The sequence below is a fragment of the Loxodonta africana genome, chromosome 26, assembly GCF_030014295.1.
Source record: "Loxodonta africana isolate mLoxAfr1 chromosome 26, mLoxAfr1.hap2, whole genome shotgun sequence".
Taxonomy (NCBI): Eukaryota; Metazoa; Chordata; class Mammalia; order Proboscidea; family Elephantidae; genus Loxodonta; species Loxodonta africana.
The window spans coordinates 44,259,579-44,279,299 of record NC_087367.1 but is presented as its reverse complement, the minus strand read 5'-3'; the positions used below and the strand labels follow the sequence as shown (position 1 = coordinate 44,279,299).

The 19,721-nt window shown below is 44.0% G+C and overlaps 1 protein-coding gene across 3 annotated transcripts in view; it reads left to right on the top strand.

Moving 5' to 3' along the window:
• Positions 1 to 19,721, top strand: part of EPHB1 (EPH receptor B1) — a 438,525-nt gene that overhangs the window by 12,319 nt on the left and 406,485 nt on the right. Inside the window, exon 2 of one of the 3 annotated variants that reach the window (XM_064277288.1) lies at positions 15,896 to 15,905. The exons of the other annotated variants lie outside the window; for them this stretch is intronic. Within the exon in view, the coding sequence (XP_064133358.1) occupies positions 15,896 to 15,905 (10 nt within the window). The remainder of the gene's footprint in view (positions 1 to 15,895; positions 15,906 to 19,721) is intronic. 3 annotated transcript variants of the gene reach the window in all.

The window sequence follows — 19,721 nt, the reverse complement described above, 5'->3', positions numbered from 1 at the left end:
GTCATCATGAGTCGGGGACCAGCTAACAAAAACATTTGTATACATTTGAGTTTTTCCCGTCTTTTGGTATTTCTGAACAATATTGCAACAAATATCCTTGCATTCATCTCTGCACTCATATGTATGTCTGTGAGACACACTCATCAATTCATTTGTCCCATGACTGTTTACCGAGGGCTTTCTATGTGCCGAGCACTTTCCTTAGGATGAGGAATGCAGCAAATTCCTAGAAGTAAAATTGTGAAATCAGAGTGTATGAATTTTTAATTTTGATAGATATTCCCAAATCCTCCTCCAAAAAAGGCATTCTCTGCCGTTTTTTGTTCCTACAAACGATGTATTAGAGTTTCTCTTTCCTAGACCTTTGCCAACATAATAAAATATCAATCATTTTTATCTTTGCCAATCTGATAGGTGAAAAATGGCATCCCTCTGTAGTTCTAATTTGCATTTGTCTTGCTATGAGGGACGTTGAACATAGCAAAGTTCCATAAATTGTTCTGGAGCTGACACACAGCTTTTCTATGTAACGCATCATTTAATCAGGTGAGTGTGTGTGCTGCAGACAGTTTGGTGCTTGCTCAGTCCGTGACATGACCTGCCCTTCACTGCTCTGTTCCATGCCTCTCCACCCTGCGTCACGCCCTTTGTGTGTTCTTCCCCATCTCTAGCATCAGGGTACTTTGGCCTGTGCCTCAGACCTGTTCATCGTCTCTCAGCGTGACAGATGAGATGCCTGGAGATGGCACCAGGATGAGTGCTGATGTTTGATGTTGAAGAGCCTGCCATTTTGGTGGTCCAGCTTCAGAAATGCCGACCCAGCCTGGTTGTTGGGTAGCACTCCTTGCTCTTTTCCCATCCTCCTTACCTGCCCTCCTGGGCCTGCTCTGGCCTCATGCTTCTCTCAGTTCTTGCCCTTCTGCTCAGTCTGTCCACTCCACATCCCTTCCTTTAACTCTCCTGGTTTTGCTCTGGGGTCTCCTGCTGGCTTTAGCAAACCCTAGTGACTGCCCCTGCCTATAAGACCAGCACCCAGCTCCTCTTCATTTCCTCAGCCCCAACCCTTCCTCACCAGACCTGCTACTTCCTCCCCAGCAGCCTGAATCAATCATGTCCTTGTACTGAGCCAGGTGTCTGTCCCCCAGGCAGGAGCACCTTCCTTCCCACAGCTCTGGTAAAACTCAGGCCCTGCTTCTACCAAAGGGTATTGTCTGCTCGCTGCCTCCACCGGCATCTCTTTTTCACTTTTGTTTTCCACCTCTGTGGTGGCAGCTTTTCCTCTCTGGGGCCATGGTCTCCCTACCTCTCTTACTTGCACCAGCCTGCCTCTCTTCCTCTCCTTCCCTTCCTTCCAAACTTCCTTTTAAAGTAAACCTATTTAGGTTAAAAAGTAAATAAACTTAAAGAAAAATAATAAATTAAAAACCTGGCATGTAGACATGACAAAAAGCAATAAAGATAATATGCAAATAACTTACCTTTGAAAAGAATGCTGACTTGCCTGTTTACCTGACCTAAGAAAACAGCTTACACACTCACTGTTCAGAACAGTCCCACATTTCTTTGTCAGATTATTTTGATGGTTATAACTTGGATGGGAGCAAACTTTTCTGGATTGGCTTCCAGCTTGCATTAAAGTGCTCACACAGCTTGGCTGTTAGTTATTGAGCACTTAGTATGTGCCAGATGCTTGGCCAAATTGCATTATCCCTTAAATCCCTCTGAGGTGTGTACTATTATCATTCTTCATTTTTCAGTTGAAGATACTGAGGCAAGAGAAGCCAAGTAACTTGTACAAGGTCATACAGCGTAAGACTCTAAGGCTTCTCTACCCCCTTTCTCTACTCCCTCTTAGCTGGAGAAGAGCCAAGATTCCCTTGGGTGCATATTTGTAATTTGTGCTGGAATCTGTGATTTCAGTGTTCCATTTGGACTGAGATATAAGCCTTCACTAAGATATCCAAAGAAAAGCCATCAGAGTTTGATCTGCATTTGGAGATTTCATGGAAATTGTTCATTTCCCATTGGCTAGGGATGAGCTGGGAGTCCTGGTGGTATAAAAGGTTAACACGCTCAGCTGCTAACTGGAAGGTTAAAGGTTCAAGTCCACTCAGAGGTACCTCAGACTTGGTGATCTGCTTCCAAAAAATCAGCCTTGAAAACCCTATGGAGCACACTTCTACTCTGACATGGCTCAACTCTCTATGAATTGGAGTCAACTCGATGGCAGTTGGTTTAGGGATGTGCCTGGAGGTTCATGGAGTAACCAGGTTCACTGATGAGAATGAATTGAAGGCACTGTCACAGCACCTGCCACCTTACATGGCCATGCCCAGCTGATACACTCATTTCTTTCCTCCCTGAGCCCCTCATGGGCAGGGGCCATGCTTGAAACCTTTTTGCATCCCTAGTGCCTGCTCTGTGCCATCTGGTAAAACAAAATACAACACATTAAAAAAGAATTGTGGAAGCAGGATATGAGCTGAGGAGAAAGAAAGGCTTTACATTAGGATGTGCAAGAAAACATCCCAATAGCACTAAGTAAAGTAAACTTGGAAGAAGTCAGTCCGAGGTTTCACTGAGGAGGCGTGTATTCATGGGGGTGTGAGAATGGCAGAACAAAATGGAGGAGGGAACCAGCGACGGCCCAAGCCTTGTCTCTCTGTTGTCCAATATGGGGACACATTGTGCACAAACATAACAAGCAAAAACAACAGAATGGTCGCTGCGTCGCAAAACTCTTTTCACTGAAAGTTGGTGCTAATGTCTCAGTTTGACAGAGGACATAAGGTCAGTGAAACGTGTGTATTGCAACTGGAAAATGACAATCTGCTCTTTGCACAAGATGGATAGGGCTTCTCATTGAAATTGTATGGAATATGCAAGAGCCCTGCCAAATCATGAACTTGGCACCAATTTGCCTGTTCTGGGAATTAGGCAATTTCAGGGTTTCTGCCCAGTTTCTGTGTCTGTCACACACATGCCTGCATTGATATGAATGTGGTGATGCTTGTGACTGGGGCTTTTTCTTTTCTCACTGGTTCTGTTTGTCTTCCTCCCTCTGCGTCTTTGGCCAAATGTGTCTCCCTGTTTTCCTTCCCTCCATTTATTCTACTCTCTTGTCTGTCTGCTTTTTGGGCTTGATTCGGAAAGAGAGAATTGGTAGAATTTTAATGAATGGTTCCCTATTTCTATTCATTGTTTTTGTGTTTTCCCCCAGGACACTCCCTAGATGCTAATTGCAATAAAAAGTGAATTCTTTACGTATCATAAAATACAGGAAATCAAATGTTTATCCTTGAAATTAATTGCAAGTGTTGTGATGCTTTTTGTCATCAGAATGATAAAAATATAACCAGAATAAGATCATTAATTAAAAAGAACTGTGGCTTTTGCATATGTGTGTTTGTGTGTTGGTAGAATGCCCTGATTCTCTGTTCTCATTTATTCTTTTCTGGACCGTACGTGGCTTTCTTCAGCTTCTTCAATTTCATTCTTGATTTTTCTTGGCTTAAGAGAAATCTTCCAACCTCTCCTTTCTTTCTAAAATCTTTCATTTTGGCTACTAGTTAAGAATCATTAAGCCAGAGCTGTTCACAGTTGAATTTAACATACCTAAACTTGGAAAAATTTTTTAAAGATTGATTGGTAATAGGACCAATCAGGGTGACACAACCTTGCCGGTAGACAATACCCACTCCCCCCACCCCCCTTTGTGAGTATCTCTACCTACTTACCCTGCTCACTTACCTAAGAATTTCCTTTAATGAAAATTCTGTTATTTGGGAGAGTATCTCATCTTTGGACAGTCTTCAGATTGGTCTTTCCCCTTCCCTCTTTCCCAACTCCCATCAAGGTGTGCTTACTGCCCACTCCTTGCCCACCAAAAAAACCAAACCTGTTGCCATTGAGTTGATTCTGACTCACAGCGACTGTTACAGGATAGAGTAGAACTGCCCCATAGGGTTTCTGGGGAGTGCCTGGTGGATTTGAACTGCTGAAGATCTTGGTTAGCAGCCATAGCGCTTAACCGCTATACCACCAGGGTTTCCCCTTATATCAGTAGAGCCTAAATGTGAATTAACAGTAGCCCCCTGGGACTTTCTGCAGGCCTTGGGGCCATGAATTTGCTACCTAGACAGATGACAGCCATGGCACAGCCGTGGACACTGAATTGGACATTCATGCAGTCAGTTCTTCTTGATCCAGGAGGAGGAGGCAGAGGGGCCTGCCTCTGGACATCCAGGGTTAGTGGCCTCAGCTAAGGCCTCGTCGATCCCCTTCCTACCCTGGTTTCCCCCACTGGCTAGGCCTCTTCAGGCCTTTCCCCCATGGGCTCCTTTCCTGCCTATATCTGCACACTGGCCCTTCCTTTTGGGCCACAAAGGGCTCTGTAGACAGACATTGTGTGCTGTTTGCCAACACTGTGCACAGGCACACAGAAGGGTGAGGGAGAAGCCATCTGGTCTCTCCTTTCACACCGACCTTTGCTTTCTCCCTTTCACGCTTCCCTTCTCTCTTCGTCTTTGAACATGCACACAAAAATAAAAAAGCAGTTGCTAATTAGAGCCAGAGAATGAGAGTGAGCCTGGAAGAGCGGCACAGCAGAGAGGCCAGCCCCGTGCACGCCAGCCGGCATTTAAGAGCCAGCGAGGAAGGGACAGGGAGAGGGCCCCTGAGGGAGCTTGAGAGGTATATTTTCACAAAATAAGCAACAAAGCTTCTTCAGAATGGCAAAGAGGGGCTTTTTCTTAACCTTCCCTCATAAAAGGGGAGGAAACAGAAGAAATGACAGGGAGTTTTTTGTACACTCCCACTGTGGCCTTCCACCTACCCTAGCTCTTCTTATCTTTTTCACTCCCTCAATAGCCCAGTAAACAATAGTGGCCTATTTGGAGGACTTTTAAGTGTATCCTTTTATTGATAATTTATTCTGGTGAGGGGGAGCAGGGAAATCAAGGCTGTCTCTTCCCAGGCAGGGCTGGCTGAGAGGGGAGGCTCCCATGCCTGAGCAGCTGAGTCAGCAGGAAGTACCAGCTTGGAAAAAAACCCTGACAAATCAAAACTCACTTTCAGAGTTTTCTTTTTCACTCTTACCCTATTCTTGTTTCACCAGCTCTGTTTTAGAGCTCTCTTTTTTCACTCTATCCTGTTCTTGGTTCATTCAGAGATTTATTTTCCTGTTTGCAGCCCATGTCATTATGTCCCCCAAGAGCAAGTTCTGGCTGCCTGATGCATGATTGGAGAAACAGCAGCCAGTCTTAGGACAGGGCACACTCGGACCCTGAGCTCTTCAAACCCACTTTACACTCACAGAAGTTTCCAGACACCACAGCAGCCAGGCACGACAGTTCTGCCATGGTTTAGAACAGAGCAGCCTGTGGTGATTCATTCAGCCAAGCTCCTTCTGGAGGCCTGGAGTACTCAGAACAGCTGGCTCTGGAGATCTGTCAGTCAGGAGGAGGGAGGGCAACCTGGGTCATTGGGTCTCTTTCTCAAGATACATTTTCTCCAGGCATAAGGTGAATGGACTGAAGACCCAGATATATAAAGATTCTGAAATGAGTGCCCTGTGCATTGAAGATATGAGGTAATTTTTTGATTTCTTGTGAGTGTAAATAAACAAAAATGAAAACAGTGGAAGTCTCATCATGATGCACATTGACACTAACTTGTTAGGGAGGAAGAAAAGGAAATAGAGCCAGGGAAGAAAGGGTTATAATTAGTTCATTCCCTTGCGCTGGTGGCTGTTTAAGGTGATGGCTGCACATAAGAAGAGAGAATGGGTCTTGTTGTAGAAATCACCGGATTCTGTCATTAAGTCTGTATTAGCTTCCTAGGGCTGCTGTAACAAAACACCTCAAATTGGGTGGCTTATAAGACCAGAAATTTATTGTTTCACAGTTTGGGATGCTAGGAGTCTGAAATCAGGGTTTTGGCCATGTTGGTTCCTTCTGAAGGCTCAGACAGAAACCATTCCATGCCTTTTTCCTAGCTTCTTGGAGGGCAGTGTGCTCCCTGGCTTGCAGGTGCAGCATCACATGGCTGTCCTTTCTTTGTCTCCCTGTCTCTATTTTTCTTCTTTTTTATGAGAACACTTGTCGTATAGGATTAGGACTCATACTACTCCAGTATGACCTCATGATAACCTAACCGATAACCTTTTCAAAGACCATATTTTCAAACAAGTCACGTTTGTAAGTAATGGGGGCTGAGACTTTAACATATCTTTTTGGGGGACACAATTCAATTCATAATAATGTTTCTAAACAAAAGACCACAAAATTAACTTTTCGAGAGTCCTCACTCAGTGGACCTGTCTCTAACACATAGGTGATGGCACCTGTGCCTTCCTAGAATCTCAGGGCAGCCCATCTTAGCCCTGCCTGAGAACCCCTCAAGCAAACTAAACCGTGAATTCATGTACCATTCAACTAACCAGGGAGAAATTTTTTTTTGTTGTTGTTGTTTAAGAAAATAGCTGTAGATACATAGTTATTAAGAGCTGCTGGCAGTAAAGCTTGGATTGTACAGTTCTGGCTCCATGTTTATTCACAGAGTGACTTCTCTGGACCTCGGGATTGCTCTCTGTTCAATGGTGAGGTAATAACCCTGAGCTCAGGTTTGCTGTGAAGACTATGAGAATCTGTATGTATACACTTTAGTGAAGATAATGGCATATGTAAGGTTTTAAAAAAGGATGTTTATATTATCAATATTTTTATTATTAAACAAGTCACAGGTAATTTTCCATTTATATTTGGTGCTAGCTCTCTTGAAACATATGAGAATAATGAAAAGAATATGGTAAATGTACAGAGATCCAGTAAATATTAAGAAGGCTTAGATGACATGATCTAAAAATATTTCAAAGTAGAGTCTCTGAAGATAGTGGAAGCCACCATCTACTTGTAAATGGATATGAATTTGTCTAGTTATGCTATTGCCTGATTAAATTATTTTTTTAATTAATTTTTTTTGTGACTTTAAATTTCATTTTTGAAATTGTATAGACTATTTGATTCCTTTTGCTGGATAGTTCTATGAATTTTAACAATTGTATACATTTGTGTAATCACGTCATAATCACGATACAGAAGAGCTTCATCACCTGAAACAGGGATAGCACTGGCCATCAGTGGTCCTCACAGGAGTCCCTGGGTAGTGCAAACAGTAAATGTACTTGGCTGGGAACCGAAATGTTGGAGGTTTGAGTCCACCCAGAGATTCCTCAGAAGAAAGCCGTTAGCCATTGAAAACCCTATGGAGCACAGTTCTCCTCTGACATGCATGGGATTGCCGTAAGTTAGAGTCAACTTCACTCTCCATTCCTATTGAGAGATAGTAATAATGGAATCATACAGTATGTCAGCCTTTTGAAACTGACTTCATTCACTCAGCATAATGCTTTTGAGATTCGTCGAAGTTGTTGTGTGTATCAATAATTTGTTCCTTTTTAATGCTGAGTAGGAGTCCATCGTAAGGATATACCATGGTTTGTTTATCCATTCACTTGTTGAAGAACATTTGGATTGTTTCCAAATTCTGGTGATTCTGAATAGAGTTTCTATAAACATTGATGTACAGGTTTTTGTGTAGACATAAATTTTCATGGCTATAGGGTCAATACAGGAAACCCTGGTAGCATAGTGGTTAAGTGCTACGGCTGCTAACCAAAGGGTCAGCAGTTCAAATCCACCAGGTGCTCCTTGGAAACTCTATGGGGCAGTTCTACTCTGTCCTATAGGGTCGCTATGAGTCAGAATCGACTTGTTGGCACTGGGTTTTAGTTTGGTTTAGGGTTAATACCCAAGAGAAGAATTGCTAGGTCATATGGAAATTGTCCCTCACATGCTTGTCAGTTTGTCGTATTGTGGGGGCTTGCATGTTGCTGTGATGCTGGAAGCTATGCCATTGGCATTCTGATACCAGCAGGGTCACCCATTGAGGACAGGTTTCAGCTGAGCTTCCAGACTAAGACAGACTAGGAAGAAGGACCTGGCAGCCTACTTCTGAAAAGCATTAGCCAGTGAAAACCTTATGAATAGCAGTGGAATATTGTCTGATATAATACTGGAAGATGAGTCCCCGAGGTTGGAAGGCACTCAAAAGATGACTGGGGAAGAGCTGCCTCCTCAAAGTAGAGTTGACTTTAATGACGTGGATGGAGTAAAGCTTTCAGGACCTTCATTTTCTGGTGTGGCGTGACTCAAAATGAGAAGAAACAGCCCCAAACATCCATTAATAATTGGAACCTGGAATGTACAAAGTATGAATCTAGGAAAATTGGAAATCGTCAAAAATGAAATGGAACACATAACATCGATATCCTAGGCATTAGGGAGCTGAAATGGACTGGTACTGGTGATTTTAAATCAGACAATCATATAGTCTACTATGCTGGGAATGATAACTTGAAGAGGAGTGGTGTTGCATTCATCGTCAGAAAGAACATTTCAAGATCTATCCTGAAGTGTACAACGCTGTCAGTGATAGGATAATATCCACATACCTACAAGGAAAACCAGTTAATATGACTATTATTCAAATTTATGCACCAACCACTAGGGCCAAAGATGAAGAAATAGATTTTTATCAGCTGCTGCAGTCTGAAATTGATTGAACGTGCAGTCAAGATGCATTGACAATTACTGGCGATTGAAATGCAAAAGTTGGAAACAAAGAAGAAGGACCAGTAGTTGGAAAATATGGCCTTGGTGATACAAACAATGCTGGAGATCGAATGATAGAATTTTGCAAGACCAACGACTTCTTCATTGCAAATACCTTCTTTCACCAACATAAACAGTGACTATACACATGGACCTCGCCAGATGGAACACACAGAAATCAAATTGATTACATCTGTGGAAAGATGATGGAAAAGCTCAATATCATCAGTCAGAACAAGGCCAGGGGCTGACTGTGGAACAGACCATCAATTGCTCATATGCAAGTTCAAGCTGAAACTGAAGAAAATCAGAGCAAGTCCATGAGAGCCAATACATGAATTTGAGTACATCCCACCTGAATTTAGAGACCATATGAAGAATAGATTTGAGGCATTGAACACTAGTGACCAAAGACCAGATGAGTTGTGGAATGACATCAAGGACATCATACATGAAGAAAGCAAGAGGTCATTGAAAAGACAGGAAAGAAAGAAAAGACCAAGATGGATGTCAGAGGAGACTCTGAAACTTGCTCTTGAACATCGAGCAGCTAAAGCAAAAGGAAAATTGATGAAGGAAAAGAACTGAACAGAAGATTTCAAAGGACGGCTCGAGAAGACAGGATTATAATGACATGTGCAAAGAGGTAGAGATGGAAAACCAAAAGGGAAGAACATGCTCGGTGTTTCTCAAGCCGAAAGAACTGAAGAAAAAATTCAAGCCTGGAGTGGCAATAGTGAAGGATTCCATGGGGAAAATATTAAACGACGCAGGAAACATCAAAAGAAGATGGAAGGAATACACAGAGTCGTTATACCAAAAAGAATTAGTCGATGTCCAACCATTTCAAGAGGTGGCATATGATCAGGAACCGATGGTACTGAAGGAAGAAGTCCAAGCTGCTCTGAAGGCATTGGCGAAAAACAAGGCTCCAGGAATTGATGGAATATCAATTGAGATGTTTCAACAAACATATGCAGCACTGGAGGTGCTCACTCGTCTATGCCAAGAAATATGGAAGACAGCTTCCTGGCCAACTGACTGGAAGACATCCATATTTATGCCTATTCCCAAGAAAGGTGATCCAACCGAATGTGGAAATTATAGAAAAATATCATTAATATGACATGCAAGCAAAATTTTGCTGAAGATCATTTAAAAATGGCTGCAGCAGTATATCAACAGGAAGCTGCCAGAAATTCAGGCCGGTTTCAGAAGAGGACGTGGAACCAGGGATATCATTGCTGATGTCAAATGGATCCTGGCTGAAAGCAGAGAATACCAGAAGGATGTTTACCTGTGTTTTATTGACTATGCAAAGGCATTCGACTGTGTGGATCATAACAAATTATGGATAACATTGGGAAGAATGGGAATTCCAGAACACTTAATTGTGCCCATGAGGAACCTTTACATAGATCAAGAGGCAGTTGTTCGGACAGAACAAGGGGATACTGATTGGTTTAAAGTCAGGAAAGGTGTGTGTCAGGGTTGCATTCTTTCACCATACCTATTCAATCTGTATGCTGAAAAAATAATATGAGAAGCTGGACTATATGAAGAAGAACGGGGCATCAGGATTGGAGGAAGACTCATTAACAACTTGTGTTATGCAAATGACACAACCTTGCTTGCTGAAAGTGAAGAGGACTTGAAGCACTTAGTAATGAAGATGAAAGACCACAGCTTTCAGTATGGATTGCACCTCAACATAAAGAAAGCAAAAATCCTCAAAACTGGACCAATAAGTAACATCATGATAATTGGAGAAAAGATTGAAGTTGTTAAGGATTTCATTTTACTTGGATCCACAATCAACAGCCATGGAGACAGCAGTTAAGAAATCAAAAGACGCATCGCATTGGGTAAATATGTTGCAAAGGACCTCTTTAAAGTGTTGAAGAGCAAAAATGTCACTTTGAAGACTAAGGTGTGCCTGACCCAAGCCCTGGTATTTTCAATCACATCATATGCATGTGAAAGCTGGACAATGAATAAGGAAGACTGAAGAAAAATTGATGCCTTTGAATTGTGGTGTTGGATATACCATGGACTGTCAAAAGAACGAACAAATCTGTCTTAGAAGAAGTACAACCAGAATGCTTCTTAGAAGCAAGGATGGCGAGACTGCATCTTACATACTTTGGACATGTTGTCAGGAGGGATGAGTCCCTGGAGAAGGACATCGTATTTGGCAGAGTACAGGGTCAGTGGATAAGAGGAAGACCCTCAACGAGGTGGATTGACACGGTGGCTGCAACAATGAGCTCAGGCATAGCAACGGCTGTGAGGATGGCTCAGGACGGGGCAGTGTTTCGTCCTGTTGTGCATAGGATCACTATGAGTCGGAACCGAGTCGACAGCAGCTAACAACAACAACAACACAGAAAGTGTATGTTTAACTGCCAGACTGATTTCCAGAGTGTCTGTTCCATTTTGCATTCCCATGAGCAATGTGTAAGAATTTCAGTTGTTACTGGGTGTCTTAGTTACCCAGTGCTGATATAACAGAAATACCACAGGTGGGTGCCTTCGAAGAACAGAAATATATTTTCTCACAGTTCAGGAGGCTAGATGTCTGAATTCAGACTGCCAGCTATGGGGGAAAGCTCTCTCTCTGCTGGCTCTGGCAAAAGATCCTTGTCTCATTCAGCTTCTGTGTTCCTTGGTTCCCTGCCGGGAGATCTTCTCCCATTTCTGCTTCCTTCCGTGTCTAATCTGCTCTTTTTATAACTCAGAATGATTAGGTTTAGGACAGAGCCTACACTGATGTGGCCTCATTAACTAACAAAGAAAACCCTATTTCCAAATAGGATTACATTTACACATATAGGGATTAGGATTCCAACACGTATTTGGGGGGTGGGGGCGCAATTCAATCTATCACACTGCATCTGCACCAGCACTTTGTATTGTCAGTACTTCAGCTGTTGAGTGTCTTTCATGTGCTTATTTCCCATCCATTTATCCTCTTTGATAAAGTGTTTGTTCAAAATTCTTACCCAATTTGTATTAGATTGTTTATTTCCTTACTGTTGAGTTTTGAGAGGTTTTTTTTGTATATTTTGGATACACATTCTTTGTTGAATATGTGATTTGCAGATATTTTCTTTCAGTTTGTAACTTGTATCTTCATTCTCTTAACAGTGTCTCACACACATACAAAAAAAATGTAAAATTTTGGTATCCAATTTCTCTCTTTTTTAAAATTTCTTCAATCAATTATTATTAATTTTTTTTCTATTGATCCAGCTTATGGATATGCATTCAGTGTCATATCTAAGAATTTTTTGCTTAACCCCAGGTTACAAAGATTTTCTCCTCACTAGCGAATCTGTCAGGCACTCCTCGGAAACCCTGTGGGGCAGTTCTACTCTGTCCTGCAGGGTTGCTATGAGTCAGAATTGATTCGAGGGCAGTGGGTTTAGTGGGTTTGATCCTCACTAGAAGGTAGGCTACGTGAGGGAGGGGATATCGAGTGTGTGTGGTGAGGGGAGGGAGTGTACTTGGTCAGTGGTATATCCTCAGCACTCAAAAAGTATTTGACGAACCAAGAGGTTGGGGCCCCTGTGGGCATGTGGCTGCAGGGAGAAAAGGCCCAGGGGCAGCTGGTGCCCCTAAACTCCAAGAGTGATCTGTCTTTAAAAGTCCGAGTTTTGTCTCCCTGCCTCGCATGTTCATCAGGCAAAACAGGTTTGTCAGTGTTAACACTCAGGAGCTCTTCTCACCCTCCTGGCTACCAGGAGGGTTTGAGGCTAATAAGAACTTAAACAATTAAAGCATTTTCACTGTTAGTCTTTGTTCCTTTATTTGTTCCAGTATTTGTTCCTTGAAATTTAAGCTTTATCCCTTTCTTACCCTCATATGCCTTGAAAGGAAGAAAGTGCTCTAATACCCTGGGAAAATTAACTTAAATTCTTATCAGCCCTCAGTCCTGGGCATTTAGAAGTGACTCAGGTGAGGTGGTTGGCAGGGAGCATGCAGAGGAAGCTGTTGAGGAGGCAAAGTCGGCTGGAATGGAGGCTTTCAACTGGCTCATAGTGTTTCCATTCCAGCTATGAGGCTTAACTTATCAACTGTGAGGCCAGTGGAATCCAAGATGCAAATAGTGCAAAGATGTGGAGAGACCAGAAGAAAAGGGGGCAGATTAAATAAACTGGGGGCTTAGAGGGTTCCTGTCCCTGGCAGATGGAGCCCTGCATGCTGCCCCTATCCTTGTGCTGCTGAGTCCATTTCAACTCATAGTGACCCATGGACAAAGTAGAACTGCCCCATCGGAGTTTCTAGGCTTAAATCGTTTTGGGAAGAGATCATCATGTCTTTCTCTTGTGGAGCCACTGGTGGGTTCAAACCACCAATCTTTCGGTTAGCAACTGAGTGCTTAACTGTTGTGCTACCAGGGATCCTTGCCCCTACCCTGGAGTCCAGCTCACAATCCTCATCAGTGGCATCCTTCTGCCTTAGACCTTTCCAGTAGCAGAGAGAGTGGATGCATGACATCTGTCTCCCTGGGTTCTGCTCCAGAATTTCTCTATAGGAAGGGGTTGGGAGCGACAATGTGGTTGGACGGGTAGGGAGGGGGCCAAGTGGACACTTGTAGGCTGCCTTTGCACAGCAAACGCTCTGTTCTTAGAGTGAACGTTAACTTCGAGAAGTTGGGGGCATTGATGGGCAGAGGATAGGAGGACTGACCCTGAGTTTTTTGGGACCTGCCTGGTGAGGGATGGGGAAACATTTGTGTAGGGAGGTGGTTATCCCCTTCCCTCTATGCAGAGGAGTCAGCTCCCCAGGTCCCACCCCGTCCCACCCTGGTCCCCTGCAGGTCCAGAACATGCTGTCAAGCAGCCTCTGTTCAGCAGCCCTGCTCCTTGATTATCTTCTGAATAGCTAAGGCTCCTGTCCTGTTTGGAATCTGATCTCACACCGTGTTTTTTCCCAGGAAAGCAAACCCGCATCTCTTATTCCCAGCTTGTTTCCACCACCGGATGGACCAAGTTAGCTAATTTCACCTTTTGATAAATTCGTTTCATTTCAGTGGGAGGAGCTGCTGATTGTGAGTCGTCAGAGCTACCAGGGTGGGTTAACCCCATTCTTAATAGTTCTTAAATTATACTTTTATGAAGACACCCATTGACACTTGTAATAATTTACAGAAAGGAAACCCAAGCACAGCTGGTTGAAATGTCTTCCTTTTTCTTTTCTTTTTTAAAAAAGTGTTACTAGCTGAAACAGGCCTTAATTACAGGTCAGACGCAGAAACTAGCAGGGGTGGCCCTTCTTCCTCCCCCACAATAAAACCTAAAACCCAAACCTGCTGCCATCCAGTCGATTCCAACTCATGGCGACCCTATGTGTTATAGGGTGGAACTGCTCTATAGGGTTTTCTTATCTGTGATCTTACGGAAGTAGATCACTAGGCTTTTCTTCTGTGGTGCAGCTGGGTGGATTTGAACCACCAATCGTTTGGCTAGTAGCTGAGCACAAACCATTTACTCCACCCTTCTTCTTCAGTGCCTGAAAATTGCCTCTCCCCTCTGTGGACCACTTCTCATGGCCATGTCTGCCTTCCATGGCTCCTTTGGAGGAAGACCTGCTCCGTGAGAGATAGCCTGCCCTCACCCGTGCTCCTGTCCTTCCTCCTCATTCGGTGCATCCTTGCTATGAGCCAGCCTTGTGTCTTCTGCTCCTTAGCTGTACAGACAGAGCCTGAGTCTCTTCTAAGAGAAGTTGATAGATGGATATTTTAAGAAGCAATGTCAGAACAGGGTTACAAAAATTGTGGTATGATTTAAATAGATAAATGCTTTTAACACTAAAAGGAGTGCTATAGAGCTGCTCTTGGGATGGAGGGCATCCCCCCCGACCCACCCTGCCTTTGTCCTTCCTGCTAGAGACCTGACCAATTGCAGTGGGCTCTAACCAACCCTCCCCCAGCACTCTAGCTTCACCCTCCTGTCTCCAGTTTCATCTTCCGAAAGCCCAGTCTGAGCCAGCCACCTCTCTGCTCAAGAACTCTTGGGTCAGCATTCAAGGGTGCACACATAACACACAAACACCATAGGCCCCACAACCAGCTTATTAAGAATGTAGACCCTACGGCCAGATTGCCTGGGTTTAAACCCTGCTACCACTATGGGTGAGTTACTTAATCTCTCTGTGCCTCAGTTTCCTCAGCTGTAAAATAGGCATAATGGTAACCTACTTCCTAGGATGGTCATGCAAATGAAATGAACTAACATTTGTAAAGTGCTTAGAACCCTGCTGGCTTTTAGAGAGCGTTTACTATAAATTAGCTGTTGTTATTATTTTTCTAACCCTTACACGTAGCATCACCCCCTACCTTTTCAACTCCACGAGTTAAAACTTTAAATCATATTATCCCTTCAAAATATCTCCTTCTACTATAGAGAGTTTTTGCTTTCCGGCTCAATTTGCCAACTGGACATAGTAATTGCCTTTTTTGTTTGTACCTGCCTCTTAGCACACTGCCTTTTTCCTCCCCTATGCCTGTCCTCTTTGCTCCTCATCCCCCAAGTGCCCAAGGCAGACTGCAAGTTCCTGAAGGGGGTCAGCGGCCCCATGCTGTTCCTTCATTCCCGGCTTCACGCACCGTTTCCCTGTTTTCTGCACGGTGACAGTGAGGTGTCTCCTCGCTGGTAGAGCTACCTCTGCTTTTCACTCCTCGCCGTCTCTCCTACTCCTTCCCTCCTTGTCTCCTCTCTTCTCCTTAGCCACGGCCTGTCTCTCTCTGTTTCTCTCTTTTCTCCCTCCCCTCTCTCCATCTCTCTTTTGAGTCTCCTTGCATCCCTGACCTCCCCCACCTCTCTCTTAATGAGAACTTTCACACGTCATATTGATTTGGAGTTTTCAAAAGCCAGCATTGATTTTTCTGGGGGACTTTTCATGATCTTATTTTAAAATGTAAGAAGAAGGCTTTTTCAAAAGCTGTTGACTTTGTTCTATTGAGTTAGGAGTCAATGTTGGAAACTCCTCCAGAGATTCAGAGAGCTCGGGGACCTGAGATTGCCGCATCTAATGAGTGGGGGGTAAGACTGCCCTCCCTTTCACAGTCCTGGGCCTGGTGGCCAAGCAGCCTTGGGTGGGTGGAGGCCCCACACACTGGCCTGGATTTGAGGTTCAGGCTAAAGAACATGTGCAGAAGGTGAGCAAAGATAAAGCAAGAACATGGCAGGCCATAAAGGAGGTAGGACAGACTTGGGGAGAAGGCCAGTGGTGGAAATTTGCCAGTAGGCCACACTTCCTGTCACTCTGGCTTCAGAGACAATTTCCTGGGACCCAGTCCCTGGGCTCATCTTTACCCCCATGCAGCACATGCAGTGTGCTGAGCCCTGTGCTGAGGGCTTTGCATGCACCATCTCATTTAATCCTTCTGATAACCTCAGGTCATGGTAATGTCTTGCTTTATGGGTACAAAAATATTATAGGGCTAGATTAAAGTTAGTAAAGGTCAGTGGATTTTTTTCAGCTATTTGTAAAGATGGGATAATAGAAAGATCTGAGAGGGCAGAGTAAGGAGGAGAAAGGCAATACCTTGCCTACTGGAGAGAGGCTGTATGTGTGTATGTACATCTGTGTGCATGAGAGGGGTAGAGAGAGACTTGTTAAAGATGGCATTAAATCTTTTTTTAAGACTGAAGCAGGATATATATATATATATATATATATGTATGTATACATATGTTTGTATATGTATACCCATACACACATATCTGTGTTGAAAGTTGGAAACAAAGAAGAAGGATCAGTAGTTGGAAAATGCTGGAGATTGTATGATAGAATTTTGCAAGACCAACTACTTATCCATTGCAAACACCTTTTTTAACAATACAAATGGCGACTATACACATGGACCTCACTGGATGGAATACAGAGGAATCAAATCGACTATATCTGTCGAAAGAGGTGATGGAGAACCTAATTATCATTAGTCAGAACAAGGCTAGAGGCTTACTGAAGAACACACCATCAATTGCTCATATGTAAGTTCAAGTTGAAGCTGAAGAAAATTAAAACAAGTCAATGAGAGCCAAAATATGACCTTGAGTATATCCTACCTGAATTTAGAGACCATCTCAAGAGTAGATTTGATGCACTGAACACTAATGACTGAAGACCACACGAGGGATGTATAAAGACCAGATGTGGGATGATATCAAGGACATCATCCATGAGGAAAGCAAAGGCCATTAAAAAAACAGGAAAGAAAGACCAAAGCAGATGTCAAATGTGGGAAAAGTATCGCCCAGCGGTGAAAACCATTAGCTCGTGGAATAGTGCCAGGTGGGGAGAGCGAAGCATCAGTCCTGCGATGACAGGGAAACTTTGGCCTTGCAAACTTTCTAATATTGCCTACATTGTGTTGCAGAACAATTGACCTTATTTGTCTTAGATTATCCTTGTCCTCTTTTCACCTGGCTAACGTCTACTCATTTTTTTGGATCTCAGCTTATGTGTCACTTTCTCCAGAAGTCACCCCATCTCCTCTTCTGTATGCCCATAACACCCATCATAGTCCAGGCATTTTTTCTTTAATGCCATACATACTTTTCTGAACAACTTTGTGTTCCGTAAAATTGTACTCTAAAATAACAGAGCTTATGGGAAACAAAAAGGTTTAACACTAATGGAAATTTGTAACCAAAGTACTAACAAAAACAATTCTAATGAAAATAGCAGAGGGCCAATAGTGGTTCAATGATAAAATTCTCGCCTTCTATGCAGGAGACCCAAATTTGATACTGAACAGGTTTCAGTTGAGCTTGCAGACTAAGATGGACTAGGAAGAAAGGCCTGGAGATCTACTTCTAAAAAAATCAGCCAGTGAAAGCCCTGTGAATCACAACAATTTGATCCCATTGTGCATGGGGTTGCCGTGAATTGGAGGCTGACTCGGCAGTAGCTAACAACAACAACAAATGAAAATAGCAGCTCAGATAAATCTCTTCCGGCATTTGCGCCCAGCCTCACAGTAGGTTTGTTGTTGGCTACTAACTGAAAGATTGGTGGTCTGATTCCACCCAGTGGCGCCATGGAAGAAAGGCTTGACGATATGCTTCTGTAAGACTCTAGCCAAGAAAACCCTATGGAGTGCAGTTCAACTTTGAAACACATGGAGTCACCATGAATCACAATCAACTCAGTGGCAATGAGTTGGGTGCTTTGGGGCCTTAACTGCTTTCTCCTTTGAAATGTAGGTCCTGGAGGGTATTCACTTCTAGTTGAAATCCAGGTTTTATCAGGATGAAATGTCTTTGTTGCTTCTTCATCTGTATCCCACCTTCATAGCTTACAGAGTGGAGGAGGAGAGGTGCTTGAAGCTGTTCAGCCAGTCGCAGCTCACACTAAAGGAAGCCCTTGTGTAGAATTTCAGCTTGGGCTTCACACTCCATGAGGCGCTGTTGCAGTGAGTGGGCTTGGATGCAGAGGGGAATGATGCCTCAGAAAATCCCCAGTTCCAGGTTGTTTTCTTTCTGTAAATGTGTACTGTGAAGTGGAGTGGGAGGGGGCGGACCTATAGGAAATTTATCCTTCCCGAGAATGGACCCCTGCATCCTACAGTACTTTAATACCACCTCCAAAGCCCACAACATGGTGGGCCCCCAAATACCTGTTCCCTCAGGTTCATGCTTTGGCTTCAAGAAAAATAGCAAGACCCAGAATATTTCTGGGAGACCCTCCTTCAGTGACCAGGACATCCTCTTTTGTCCTTCCTCTTGTGTCTTACTATCACCCTGCCTACACTTCATCTTCCCCCGGGTCGAGGTCCACCCGGGAGCCCCCTTTTGCTTCTGGTGGTGAAATGTCTGGTTTTTCTTTGTGTAGTGCACATTCTCTGTAGCTCTCTCTGTTTGCCTCCCCTCAGCCTTCTCAGTTTCCTCTCCCTCTCACCCTCATCATTGGAAGGATGGATTTTTTATTCTCCCAAGATGCCTCTGTGACTCCAGAGCATAGACCTGATCCCAGTGGATGTTAGGAACTGCCCTGAGCCCTTTGTTCACAGTGGAAGAAACAGAGCCTCTGGCCTCCCCAGGGCTGGGCTGGTGGGACAGTTCCCCCTGTGGAGGAAGAAACAAAAAGAGACCCCTGCCTGGTGTCTTCCTCATCCTGTTTTTCTTCCCAGTGTCCAGGCCTGTGGGGAGAATCCTCAGACAGAGCGTAATTGATCCTGGAGGAGCCTGGCGTCTCCAGCACACTCACCCATTGGCTTTTGGCTGAATTAGGCCCCCTCTGAGGATGCAGGGGGCTGCTTATGGAGCCTCAAAAATCAGAAGGCCAACCTTTCCTCTCCACTCCGGTAGCATTCCCCCAAGCCATTGAATTACTAAGTTCTATCCATTTTACTGCAGAACATCTCTTGAATCTTCCTTTCCTTCCATTACCCCACCATGGCCCACTGTGTTGGGCCATCTCTGGTCTCCCTAGCTCCTGTCCTGGCCCCTCAGTGCATCTTCCACACAGCTGCGCTTTCCTGAAAAGTAAAGCTGATCCTGCCAGCCATCTGCAAGACTCTTCTGTAGGTCCCTTCATTACTCCCAGGATAAAGTTTGAACCCCTCAACTTAGGTCCAGGAAATTTAGTAATCTGGCCCCTGCCTACCTCTCTAGACTCATCTCCTATGGCTCCCACTTTAAGCTTTTGACTACACAGGGCTAAGAGGTTCCCAGAATTGGGCCTGGTCTTTTATGTTCCCATGTCTCTTACACACTCATTCCTCTTCCTGGGTTTCCATCTCTTTTATCTCAATTTATACAACTCCAGGTATGCTCCATTGACTCCTTACTAAGCCTTCCCTGCCTCCCAAAGGCATGCTTCTGTGCCGCTGATGCTTTGTGAGCATCCACCCTGGTGGCTTTTGTCATGCTGTGTAGGCAAAACCTGTTTCCTTGCCTGAGTCCAGTACAACTAGATGGTACCTGGCTACCACCACTGACTGCTCTGACAGAGATCATAGTAAAGGGTCCCAGGCAGAGCTACAGAAAAATGTAAAACAAAATTCTAACTCACAAAGAAAGACCAGACTTACTGGCC